General features: G+C 39.8%; 1 protein-coding gene across 1 annotated transcript in view; it reads left to right on the forward strand.

Moving 5' to 3' along the window:
• The first annotated feature begins 188 nt into the window (after window positions 1–188).
• Window positions 189–14234, forward strand: part of NREP (neuronal regeneration related protein) — a 28347-nt gene continuing 14301 nt past the window's right edge. Inside the window, exons 1-3 of the mRNA XM_014463757.2 lie at window positions 189–344; window positions 538–579; window positions 1886–1949. Of these exons, the coding sequence (XP_014319243.1) occupies window positions 1935–1949 (15 nt within the window). The 5' untranslated portion in view covers window positions 189–344; window positions 538–579; window positions 1886–1934. The remainder of the gene's footprint in view (window positions 345–537; window positions 580–1885; window positions 1950–14234) is intronic.

Raw genomic sequence — 14234 nt, forward strand, 5'->3', positions numbered from 1 at the left:
TAAATGAAAACATAAAGGGACGGGGGGACACTGAGCTCGCCGTTTAAGCCCTCTTGGCACCAGCGCGCGCCAACGCAATAAGTCTTCCTACGTTTAGGGCTGAGGCGCGGACCCGGTGTGTGCGCACATTGGCCGCCGTCACGGGCTCCGAGCTGCCGAATCCAGCCGAGTAAGCAGTCTTTTCCGCCGCGGCAGCACAGTGGCTGCAAGGCTGGGGGGCTGGCGCCGCGCCAGCCCCATCAGAATTAGCTCATTGTTCACTCGCACACTAGCAGCGGAGAGAGGGAGAGAAAGAGAGAGAGACTCTTAGAGAGAGACACACACTCTTGAAGACAGAGCACGAGGCAGGGAGACCTTCCCCTCCTTCTTTATTCAGGGCTGCACTTCTTGGAAGTGAAGCCGGTTTGGGTTTTGTTTCCCCTTCCCCCTCCTCTCTCCTTTTCCTCCACCCCTTTCCCCTCCCCTCCCCCCTCCCCTCCCCTCCCCCCAGCTGTCTTTCTTGCATGATGCCCTTTTTCATCCACATTTGTGTTTCAGGTGTAGAGAGGAGAGAGTGCACAGGGAGCGGGGCTTTTGTCTGTAAGTATATGCCATTCCCATCGCCGGCCGGGAGCGCTGCTTTCTCTTTTGTGTCGGTTTCTTGCCTTTACTCTTAGCCGGACCCTTCAACCCTGCAGAGTTCATGCTTCTTCCCTCTACATTTTAAAGAGCTCAAGCATGTACCTTGGAGAAATTCTGGTATTTTGGATCTGCTGCATTAAGGCTGGAATTTAAATTGGGCTTAAAAAAAAAATGCACAAGAGGGAGAATTCTTTGGGGAAGGGGCGGGCTTTGTTTGTTTTAATTTTTTTGATCTTTTGCTTGTTGGTGTGGTTAATTTTTGCTCTTCGTGCTCATAAAAAGCAGTGTTGGGGACTGTTTCGTTTCTTTGCATTGAATGCACTTTGCAGCATGCACCCCCGCCCCCTTTTATTACACGAATTCGTGTCCTTCCATCTTTACACTTTATTACTCTTTCAACGCTGCTGTTGCCGCCAAGGGTCTTTGGAGGCATTCGATCTTCCAACACTTTTTTTCCTGCATTTTCTTTTAAAGCAGTCGAACTTTGGGGGAAGAAGGGGTGGCTTAAGAATAGATGACTGCTTTTTGATTGATAATGATAATAATCGGATTTGCATTTATATGTAGGTATGATAACATAGGGAAACTCTAAGAGCTTATGATACCCTTTTGGAGAACTTTTAGTTTCTCCATTCATCTTAATTTTTGTCCTAACTTATGTTAACAAAAGAATTGTATTGTGATGACCTAAAGGTTGAGAGGAAAATCACTGCAGCATGTGCATTAATGTTGATTTGTTTAGGGAGAAGGGCATAAGGTGTATATTCCTGACTTTTTCCCCCAATGTAGTCCCCCCCCCCCCAAACACGGAAGGTTATGTAATGCAGTGCCATTTCCAAAAATATCCACTCTGAGGTATTACACTACACGGTGGAAAGCTAATTCCTATTCTGCTGTCTTGATTGCAAATATATTGCCAGTAGTATGTCTGGGAACAAAGAGCAGCCAGAAAACAATCTATTTTTATCACTTGGTTCTACTTTTAAGTTGCTAAACCTTTTGAACTGCAATTTAAAAAATGAACCAAACACTAAGAATAGCTCAGGGTTCTGCAAAGCCAGGTACCAGGGATTCCTTTGTCCCCTATTTCAGCCTATAGACAGCTTGGAAAGCTCTTTCAGAAGCCCCACAGTAACAGTAATTTGCATGTAACTTATCTTCACCACAGAAAAGTGGTTATTTGTCTGTAACCTCTAAACAGGCATTCTTCATTTGCTGACCGGTGGTGAGGCGATTTGTCTACTATTTTAAACATATTTTGCAGGTTGGTCTCCCTGGACTGAAGAGAGGGAGGGTGCAAGTCCAAGGCTGCTATGATCCTCAAAATGGTAAGAACTGGTCATCCAAGGAGATTCTCAGTCTCATTCCGGCTTTATTCCATATAAATGTCAGCCACCCACCGTCACCCCGCCTCAACCCTTCATTGTTCTTACCCCATCTGACCTTTAGAAGGTTCTGTCTCCAGCATGTGGGAGCTTTGCAGTGCAGTAATTTATATGAATTGGATGTGGTGAATTAGATCTTTTGATTTTCAATCATCTTGAATAGAAAACTGAAATTCCTTTTTCAGAAGTGAAGACTTATTTAACTTCAACAACAGAAACCGTTCTGTTCTTTAAGAAGAGTGATGAGTTGTGACATGCAAGGAAAGGCTGACAGCAGCAGGGCTCAAACAAAGCCATGGGTCAGATGTTAGAGACAGCCAGAACTTACCCAAAAAGTAGGAGTCTGTGTCCAGCTAATCAAATGGCTATGGTATCTGCTGTCCTTACGAGCAATATCTATGAAGAACATGGACTTTTATATTAATGCACTCTGTCTACTGTATCTCAAATATAATTAGCATTGTGGGTTTTTTTGTTGATTTATGAGAGATACATGCTCAGTTTTAGAAGTCAAGCATGTTCTCCCCTAAATGAAAGGGAAACTATTTTTTAACAAGCATGATCCACAGGGAAGGCAGTTGAGTGTTTGATGGCTGATTAAAGAATTAAATGAAATACACATTAAATAAGTATATTTATCTTCTATGAAAAATTTCCTCTTTGCAAATAAGTTGAATTGAAAAAAAATAGAAATGTCATGAAACTTTTCAGATAAATACAGCATGTCCTCCTGCAGATGTTTATACTCTTTAAAACACCCCCTTTGCCACTTAGACTGTGTGATTTCCAAATTTAGTTTTTCCTTTTAAACGAGGGCGGAATTTAATGAATCAAAATTGAATCTGATATACTTGATGTTTTCTTTGAGCACAACCCAAGTATAAGCTTCCAAGGAGAAAAATGAATCAGAAGCAATTAAATGAGTTCAGTTTCAATCCTATTATCAAGTAGGCTCTTTATTTTTTGTGTATGCCTCACCTGTCATTTCAACAGGTGGATTTCGAAGCACCAAATAAAATAGTTCTTGCTCGGACTTTAATAATGATCAAATTAAGGGACTTGAGGTTAGAGGAACAAAAGGGATGAGCAGAAAATTAAACTGATTAAGGTTTTTGTGCCAATAGTTCCTAACTTCATATTACATTCCTAATTAGCCATTGTCCCAGAGTACCAGGATGGTAATAAAATAAACTGCTGCAAAGTTTTTTTGTTTATTTAATTATCTTTTACCGGGACTTGCCACATCACCTTATCCCAGAACCTTACTCTCTGTGTCACCATAAATGGTTGTAACATGTCAGGTGTCCCGTTTGGTTAAACATAAATTCGACCGCTGACCCTGCCAAAACTAGCCCTATAGATCAAGCTCTAAGAGTATCATGTTTCTGTAACAGTGAGTGGAGTGAGCTTTGTGGAAAGCAAGCATGTGAGCCAAAGCTGAGAATGAAAGTTGGAATGATTTGAATGCAGAAGAGCAAATTCGAATTATTATTACATGTTGTTAATTTCTTACAGTTGTCATTTATGTATGGTGGCCGAATGAGAAATCACAGTTTGTTGCTCTTGGAAGGATTTTCACTCATGGAAAAATTCTTACAACTTTTTGGTGATCCTTTCATCAAGATGTCAATTCCTTTTGGCACAAACCATTGCCTGAAATGAAACCACCGACAGTTATTGTCTGTGGGTGATTCCAAGTAACTTTCTAGCAATTCTCTCATCCCACGAGGTCAGAGCTCTTAAAAATCTTTGTACATATTAATGCAAAAAATTTTTCAATTTTGTTTCTAAAAAACTGATATTAGACGTGTTTTGTACCTCCACTTTTTCAGTTTTGGGCAAAATGAAGTTATTCTTTCCTTGATTAAAACTGAAATTACTTTGCTGATCTGTAACTAGCTTACTTAAAGACTTAGCCCACATGCAATAGAAACCACTGCTAGGGAAGCAGATTTAACACCTGGCTACCTCTAGAAAACATAAAACGCCCTTTCTGTTAAACATGTTATTCCATTTGCATAATTTAAAACACTATAGAGGATCTACAGCCAGTGTATTTACCCCTTTTAGTAAAGGGCTTATGCCAAATACAGATTTTAATCGGCTCATTTCCATAAAAGAACTCCAGAATTCAAGATAGCTAGACATTTTACATACCCTAAAATGATGTTTCACAATAATTTGAAGATTGACTCATGAATCCTAGAGTGAGTGCCTTTTGCATTATATATATTAAAAAAAATACAACCACTTTGTTAGCTGTAAGAAGCACCAATCACATTATATGCTGTGTATGGGACCCTATAAGCACAACTCCAGGGGGTGTCACTTACATAGATTACAATGTACCTGGGATTGTGCAACTCAGGAGTACTGTTTTGTATGGGTCCTTGGTATTTACTTAGATGTTTTATTTTAAAGTTACCTGCTTTTGATACATCAGCGAGAAGAAAATACTTCAGAATGCATAGATGGTTTTATTGAATAGTTTGAAAAATGTCAAGGTTAAGTTCTGATTTTCAGCATGCCTACCCTCTGTGCAGGAAACTTGCCTCTGAGTATGTGTGTGCCATGGACTCATAGTGGCATAAAGCATGGGCTCATTATGTTTTAACAGAGACCTAGGAATTGGAACAAATTAAGTTCTCTTTAAGGCTGTTGCTGAGCTTTTAGAAAAGATGAGTTGACTCCATTGTATGGTTCATAGAGCTCTGCTTTCTGTAGTCTGTGAAGTGGCATTCATGGGTTTATAAGGAGACTCTTTGAATAATCTCTCCACTAACATAAGGTTTTCCTGTTTAAAGAAATAGACAAAGATTGAGGAGGGATGAGGTTCTATTGGTAGCTTTGCCAGTGGGTTTTAGAATGTAAATTTACAAGTTGCTCACAGTGATTCTTGATTGTGGGGATGCTGAAGAGTTCCTAGGAGGGTAATTTTATATGGTACTATCTTTTCTTTCACCAGGCCTTTCAGCACACTGTAAGGGGGAGGGAGAATTGGGAATTGTTTGGGGAATTAGGGCAGCAGGGATGGTCTATCTGGATTCAACTTCAGTCCAGCTTCCTTTTGAGCTACATAGATAATTCAGGCAGGAGAGGGTATATAGTAGCAGAAATCTGAATAAACAGCTATTCAAAGTATCATTCTATTTTAACCCAATACAGTTCTTAAAAACTTGTATGTAAATCAGATCATCATAAATACACTGAAGGAATTCACTTTCTTTTAAATCCTAAGATGAATACTTTTAAAATAGAGAAAATAGACTTCTAAAATATGAATATGAGTAACTTCCAGATTTCTAGTTTAATACATTAAATATTCATCTACGTTGGTCTGGCTAAAGATTAGTCTTAGAGTGAAATATTGTAACTTCCTTGGTCTTGCACATATTTTACTTAGTGCTGTTTCTGGCTGGAAAGTCTTTTAAGGCCTTATCCTCACAGGGAAAGTGAAATGGAGGGTTGAGGTAATTATCTGAATAATTATGCTTTTTTTAAAAAGCCACTTGATTTCGTCTGATTCATTTTGGTTACTTAAAATGTTGCAGGAGTGATATAGGAGTGGGAAGGATTTGCCTGAATTATTTGAATAATTCCTTTGTTATACAGGAAGAGACTAGAAGAAAGAAATTTTATCAGCAAATCCAATTAGAATATACCAGAGGAAAATGTATTGAATGCACTTGGACTTGTCATCTTGGTTGATCAAGATATATTAAAAGATTCCAATTTTATACTTCTCCTTTGCTTTCAACTGGAAGGCAGGTTAACCATAAATCTCAGCCCCTGTCTGTAGAAATTATGGCTGTTGAAAATATGATTTATTGGGTCTAAATTTATGTGAAATGGGTATTTCTAGACATATTTTGCACTTAGGGGTAGCTTCAAGAATATCTCATCTCAGTGGTATAAAATACAGCAGTGATTTTAAAATTGATCTTCTAATGCATGGCAAGTGTTAGTAGCTCTAATGATTTAGGATTTAAGCATTAACAAGGATTTAGGCTTGCAACTAAATTCTAAATATCAATTCAGTTATTAGTAGCAGTGACTTGGTATTAACCTGGGTATAACATTAGATTATACCTCTCTGCATTATTTGTTGGTTGGGTCATATGCAGTTCTTTCATTGACCACCTAAATTATAGGCATCAAGAGGGGTTATAAGGTTCATGTACAGTGCTTAATAAAGTATTAAATATATGTTAGAAGATCAATAACTATTTGGTCTATGAATGCTAATATATATTGAGTTGGATATATTTATCGTTAATGACTTAATCATGTTTAGTTTGGGTGAACTAGAAGTCATATGTATCTTTACCTTCTCCTAAAAATCTAGGAAGTTGATGTGAATGTATTTTAGTTTTCACAACAAGTTATTTTCCATAATTTATTAACAGGAGTGAAAAAAATTGTGGTTAAGCCATAAAAGCACTTGCCAAAAAAGAGTGGCTTGCAATTGCTCACCTTTACCAGCTTTTAATGCCCTTCTGAGCAGCCTGGTGAGATGCTAGCTCTCTAGGTTTGATCCAGCTGCAATGCTCAAAGCTCACAGCAACTTTTCCTGCAGCCACACATAGCCCCTCCAGAATCCAGAAGGATCCTAGTATTGGAAATGTAAAGTCCTCACTTATTTCCAATATAATCTGATTCTGTGGTATTTTGAAGATGATCCCAAGGACACAAAGATGCCATGTCTGAAAGTGCTGAAGAGACAAGAAGAGTTAGCAGTAAGATTATGCATGTGTTCCCCATGTCAAGTGAACAAGGTGTTTGGTTTTTTTGTTGGTTTGTTTTTTTGAGCATTTTATTTGTGCTTAGTTCTTTGTATTATAGAAAGTGCACATTTGCTCTGTGCCCTCAGTGGGTTTATATTTTAGATGTGGAAGGAAGACTAACAGGCTTGACAAACTTAACAGTGTAATATAGTATAATCTAGAAGAGTGCTTGAGGACTGCGGACTGGAGATTGTAGAGCACTTTTTTTTTTAAGATGTAGAAATTAAGCTAGACCCAGAGATGGCAAATATATGACATACATGTCACCATTAACTCCTGCTGCACCTGTAGCAGACGTTGCTAATCAACCCTGACAGTTATTATTATTATTATTATTATTCAGCCTAAATATGATTTCAAAATCTTCAGTATAGTGTACCATTAGCAACCAGTTGGAGTTGGCACAAAATTTGAAACCTAGAAGTGTGCTATTTGCTCCTTGAGAACCTGCGCTATGCCTTCTTAAGCTTTCTATTCCTAGAGCGTAGTGCCAGTCCTTAATAAATACTGAGTGAATGAAGAATTGAGGATATGTGGGTAGATTTAGACAAGAGAGAAGCATATTCCAGAAAAATGGAACCCATTAGAAAGTACGCTTGTGAGAGTGAGCATAATGCATTTTTACTGCAGTAGGGAATGTCCTTGTCCACTTAGGGCCTATTTGCTATCAAGGACAGAGCTCACATACTAGACCTAGAAGTCCAGGACTTGATGAGGTGAGCCATAGGAAACTGCTGAGCAGGCATCTTAGACATGGCCAAAGGCTCTCACTCAAGGCTCCAACCTGGGTCAGGATCTTTGCCTTTTGGTTGTGCCCAACAGAAAGGAGCACACACACTCACATACATTTTCAGGTTAAATGTAACTTTATTACTTTGCTGCATCTCTCTGCCTTTGGGCTTGGGTGGAGTGGTGGCGCGAAGGAAGGTCCCCAGCAAGGAGGACTTGGGGAGGAAGAAAGGAGCACACTTAACCTTTTTCTTTTGTGAAAGTGGCAGCACTTCCATTGGCAAATCCCAGCAATACCGAGGTGTCTGCCTGGCCAGAGAGGTGTTGCTGTAGCACCATGTTTCCCTTCTGGGAGGCTAGCTAGGTGTCGCCACATGTACCCAGCTGGTTCTCTCTCCCTCCACTTCTTCTTGAGTAGCCAGACATACTTATTCAAGATTCATGCCAACACTTACACCATCCTAATAAAATTGTTTACAATTTGAGGCCTACAGGCTGTTAGTAATTTAGTCAGTAGTCTGGTGACCATCTAAAGGGAATCCCATCCCATGATATGCAAAATTTGGGGAAAGCCAAGAACAAGAAGGATTTTTCTGAAATTTCTGGATAGAGCGCAGACTCCTACCTTAGAATGCGTCAGCTGCAAGATTTTCAACATGAAATGATTTCGCTCGCTCTTTTAGCCCCTTCAGATGAGGTTGACTTATCACCGAGTCTCTCAATAAAAGTGACATAGATAAGCATTGCTCCTTGAATTCTTTCTGCCTACTCACACTTCATACTTTCAAACAATTTTTTTCCCCAACTGCTGTGTTTAGACCTCCAGAAATTTATTTTTTATTTCTTGGCTGGGCAGCCATGCCAGGAACTATGTGAACTAATACTGTATTTCTAGCCAGGATGGAATATATTTTCTTAGAGGAAGCAAGCCACTTGTTATTCTAATGTGCCCCAGGAGTCCCTCCTCTGTGCCTCTGCTTACTCAGTCCTAGAAAGAACGCTCCTCTTGACAAAATAAAGCTATTCTTCCAGACCAAATTTAAATGACAACTCCTTTATGAAACTCACCCCAGTACATCCAGCGGGAATCATCTCATGCTCCTCTGTATACTCATTACACTTCCAACATTCTACCTATGCAGCTTTTTTCTACCTTCCAAGATTGGAAACTTGAAATCAGAAAATTGACCCCTAGTAATTGAGCATTTTCTCTTTGGTAGCAATTGAGGCTGTGATGCCTCATTCTTTTCCTCTATACAGTGGTCGGCAAACTGCGGCCCGGCAAACTGCAGCTCGCGAGCCACATGCGGCTCTTTGGCCCCTTGAGTGTGGCTCTTCCACAAAATACCGACTCTTCCACAAAATACCGAGTTCTGCGCATGGGCCACGAAGTTTCAGTCGCACTGTACGTGCGCGCCCACACGTAGTATTTTGTGGAAGAGCCACACTCAAGGGGCCAAAGAGCCGCATGTGGCTCGCGAGCCGCGGTTTGCTGACCACGGCTCTATCAGCAGGATGGTGAATGTAGGTGTGGAAAAGTTTCATCATTGAGAGGGAAAGCTAGTGAAGTTGATTGGCCTTTTCTTTCTACAAAGTGGTAGGAAACCCTAGCTTTCATTAGCATGGTCTAATGGACCCTGGAACAGATTCCGTATCTGTGAACCAGTCTGATGGCTGCTCCAGTACTATCCATACCTATCCAGGACCCCACACATCCTTAGTGGTCAGTAAATGTCTGTGGAATAACTGTATGAGTTAATGGTCATGGATACACGGAGATCTGTGTGGAGTAGAACAAGGTGGCTCACCTTAAGATTTATAACTAGTAACTGTCCAATACATTGTAGAGTTGAGACCATTCAGATTATAAAATATATAGATACACACAGATTTTGCATTTGCTATTAAAAAGTCCCTCTCATTGAACACTTCAGAAGGCGTAATGGGGGGGCGGGGGCAGGTAGAGGGGAACTAAGTGAAATCTAAATACACTACAAAAACAACCTCTAAATTCAGTGCTCCCTTCTTGCTTAGATAGATGTCCTGAGAGAGTCCACACACTTAGCTTGGTCTGGTCTGCTGAAAGAGGAATCTCATTTTAGAGTAGATTCATACATCCAAAACCTTAGCTGTGGAGCGCCATTATGCCCGAGGTTATTAATGGTGTTTTCCCAGCAGTCCCGCAGTTTGTCTCTCAGTAATCTGATTGAGGTATTCATGACCGTAGAGCAAAATCTACTCCAGTTTCACAAGGTAATGAAATCTTCATAAATAAAATTATTGCCTGTTATTACCTTAGAATGGTTTTCAATCTAAGCTTTTTGCCTTAAAAGCATTATGATTATCTAGCTGGAGATGGTTTTAAACCCTTGATATTAGACTGCTTTTTCAGTGTTCATCCTTACTTTCATAGACTAAAATACAAATATAACTCATGGTTAGAAAGGAGAAGGAGATACATAAGAGAATGTCACCAATGAAAGGAAGTTCTGTTTGATTGGAAAGAAAGGAGAACAGCTGAATAGCCATTGCCAGTAAAAAAACAAAAAACAAACAAACAAAAAAACAGGAGCCAGAGACTCCTACCATTTAATAAGTAATTAAAACAAGGGGGAGATTCATAATGTGCACGGGAGCTTTGGCATGGTTGCCCAGTTCTAGCTCTTCTCCCTTCTCCGCTTTAGCCCGTACTCAGATCACCATCACACACCACTGTCCTTTGATGACTGGGGCAGGTAACACCTTCCTGTCTGAATTGTGTTTGATACCATTCCAGCAGGGAAAAGTACTGCAGTCCAGTCGCTGAACAAGGAGAAATTGACACAAGTTGTGCTTAAAATGGGTCTAGACATTTTGAGGACATATTCATTGGATGAAGTCAGTGTCAGACACAGAACCTATTCTTGGACCGGAAAGAGTAGAAATTAGGAGAAGATATTTCGTCTTTGGCAGTCAACATTCAGAACTGTCAAGGAAGGTCTATAGTCAGTAGTTAGATGGATAAAAATATATGGAGTAAGATGCTTATAAACATGAGCCCAAGTAAGGAATTATTACTAAGTACCATATTTTTTGGTGTATAAGATGCTATTTTTTTCTGAAATAGTTAGACTGAAAATTGAGGGGCGTCTTATACACGGAAGTCAGCCGAGGAGGGAGCCATGTTGGTGCATAGCTGCCCATACCTTGTCAAACAGGCTTCCTCCAATCACGAGCCTTACTGTTACTGATGTCAGCTGATGCCTTAATTGGAGGTGGAGGTGAAGAATGCACAGATGCAACAGGAACAGGAGCATTTTGAGCCCATAAAGATGTGAAAAAATAAAAAGATAAATACCGGTGATTGTCTTACTCTGCAAAATTCAAACTGAATGTAATCAGCTATGCAAAAGAGCATGGAAGTAGAGCTGCAGAGAGACAATTTGGACCTCCTCCCACTGAGTGTATGATCAGACAGTGGAGAAAACAGGAAGAACAACTCCTTAAGATGCCAAAAAAGAAGAAGACCTTAAGAGGAAAACCAGCAAAATGTTTAAAATATTGATTTATTAATTTTGGGTTGGAAAAGTGGGGGCATCTTATACACGGAAAAATATGGTACTTTCCCAAGACATACTGTTTCTTTCCCTTCACAGTGTAATGGTAGAGAAAGTTACCCAAAACGCAATTGGGACCATGACCTCAATGTCTGTTCTTTGCACATTTGCCACAGTTGCTAAATCTCAGTTCATGCATGTGTGTGTGTGTGTGTGTGTGTGTGTGTGTGTGGTAGCACATAGTTGAACACTTAGTCTAGTGCCTGCTGCATTTTAGGGATATAATACCAACTGGAATAATGAATACTGTGCAGGAAATGGACCCACTATTTGAAACGGACAATATCAGGGGTTACAGTTGTATGGGTACGAGATTTAGAATTTGAAAAGATGAATTAACTAGCCCACTATTTTCCCAAATAGATGTCCCTGGATTTAGTGGCTTAGTTCTAAAAAGGTGTTGTTTTTTTTAAAATGTGTTTTCTTTGCTACTTTAGTACTTGTAACTCAAACTAATGGGACATATTCTTTAATAAGATGTTCATTCTATAGGATTGAAAGCTACCTACCAAATATTCAATATGTTGCAGAAAGTAAGTACTTAGTACATATTTATTGATTCATTTATTGGACAAATGAGATTTTATACCCAACCAATTCAGATAATACAGCATCAGAAATTCTGCCCACATCTTCTCTGATCCCTTCTCATCTTCATATTTTGATCTTTAATTACCAAGATTTGACTGTTTCCGAAGCCTGGATGCTCTGAACCATAACTGAGTCTCCATTTCATGCTGCCCTGTGGAGCCTTAGGTCTAATGATGCATCATAAAATGACCCTGGCCTTGGATATTTTGCTCATTTCTCAATAATAGGACCTTAAATTGTTCTGATCTTGTTACCAAGGTCTAGGAGCCAAGTCTCCGCATCTTTTCATTTCATCTTCATTAAGCCTACCCCTTTTTAAATGAGGACTGCCTTTTAAATCTTAATTTTATTATATGAAGCACAACTGTCTATACTGTCATAATCAATTCATTCAGAAATTCAATTAAATTTGTTAATTGGCATCACAGAAATAATTCATCTGATAATGTGAATTTTTACTAAGTTGATCAGGTGTTCTGATGTTGTTTGTACCAAGCCAGAGAGGAACACCACAAATTAGAACTATCTGTGTTTCTACCACATTGATGAAAAGTTTCCAAAATGGAGTCAGGTTAAATTTGTTTTTCATTCCAGTCACCATTCTTAGTAGTTTACACAGTGCCTCTCTGGTCTAATAAGTCCTTCCTCTTCAACTTGGATCACTTTATATTTTTATGTAGTGTATTGTTTGTATATCTGCAGATCATTGATAAAGATAAGATTTTAATGTCCTCTAAGCAGTTTATTTTTTACTTGACTAAAATTTTGAAAAGCAAACTTACAGCCAACATGATTTCAAATGCATCTGATGAAAGAAAGATATTCTAAATTAGATTGTCCATTGCTAGGCCATCTGAGATGTTGTTTGAGAGTTCATTTGGGGGTCATATTAAAACAATTTGGTTTCTTAGCAAATGCCCTTTATAATTAGCTGCAGTGATTACCAGATATAAATATTGTACTACAAACCCTCTGTGTCCTCAAACAGTGCTATGTTTTAAGGTAAGTTATTTTTGAAGGGCAGCTATTTATCAGAAACACAGGTAGTAGAGCAACATATGTTCCTGAGAAAATTACTCTTGACAATAGGGGTCAAAAATCCACCTAAATTTCATCACGAGGGCACTAAGCAGAGACGCTCAACACCTATTTGGGGGATTGGAAACAGGCCCCAGCACTAGGGGGCTGTGGCATCACACCAGGTGGCTTTGGGGAAATGGCAGAGAAGATGGGTATTGAGGGACTGCATTCTGTGAGAGGAGAGGCTGTGTTCGCAGCCTGTCTTCCCATTTCTTGGTTTTGTCCTTGGGCAGGCTCATCTGTAGAATAGTGAGGATAATAATAGTGATCGCTTACCCATATCCAATTGCTCATGTGCCTGACCCTTTTGCTAGCATTTTATATATATTGATGCATTTCATCCTTGAAACAGCACTGTGAGGATTAATGAGTGCACCTGGAAAACATGTCTAAAATTTAGTAATAAACAAAAACACATTATGATGAAGTCTATATTCATTTCCACAGAAGACTGTGGCTCCCAAATTTACATACTCTGCCTATGTGGGTTTGAACAAGTTCCGTGTATTGTTCATAGTTCTCTTCCTTTGGAGAAATACAGTTTTCATGGTTGGTTTGCAATGGAAGAGAGACAAAAAGATGAGGTAGAGTTATTCTGTTGGAGAATGCAATCAGGACTTGGAATGAAAGTCTGAGTTTCTATTTCTCTTTTTTTCATATCAATTAGAGGATGTGAGTCCCTTTCCAGGGAACTTAGCCCCACGATTTGGCATGCCTTTTGTAGTAATCTTCAAAACTCTTGAGGTATTTGTTTCTTCCGTGACTTCCAGCCCTGAAACATCTTACTGATTTGTGTTGGTGGCCACCATTTAGGTCTTCTCTGCTTCCCATGGTACTGGCTGGCTGAGCCCTTATTGGAGCCAGAGAAGCCTTCCACTGAATCGGACCATGCTCCACCCAGTGGGTTTGAAAATCCAGAGGGTGTACAGGGGTACATCCATCCTAATCTTATTCTGTTCCTCTTGTACTTTTAGTTTGTGCCAGTTTTCTTGCATGACAGGGTATTGGAAGCCTTCTAGTGACCACTTTGTGACCTAAGTACTTGGAGCAGGGGGTTACAGATCTGGAAATATTTTCCTTTTTTTTAAAGGCAGACTTCTCAGGAAATAACCAAGACTCTGATTTAAACCCATTTCGAATACACCCTCCCACAATGACCACTTTTCCTTGGAATTTGGTTATCTGTTGGGATTCTGCTTGTTGCTGCAGAGAGATGAGTCTCTAGGTGACCAGGACAGTTCGAGAGAAGCACTGGGCTGTGGAAGGACTCCTGCTGAATGCGGAGGGGTCGGGTCGCAGCTGCCAGCGGAGAGGGAGCGCTGATGGAGGGAGAGAGTCGTTTCCTTAGGAACAAGCACTTTGGGAGAAAGTGCACACTTTCTGGAAAGCTCCGAAAGAGGAATGTTTTTGAAATGTCCACAAACTTATCAAAAGCAACTGTCTGTCTC

This window comes from Myotis lucifugus, unplaced genomic scaffold (genome assembly GCF_000147115.1).
Source record: "Myotis lucifugus unplaced genomic scaffold, Myoluc2.0 scaffold_0, whole genome shotgun sequence".
Taxonomy (NCBI): domain Eukaryota; kingdom Metazoa; phylum Chordata; class Mammalia; order Chiroptera; family Vespertilionidae; genus Myotis; species Myotis lucifugus.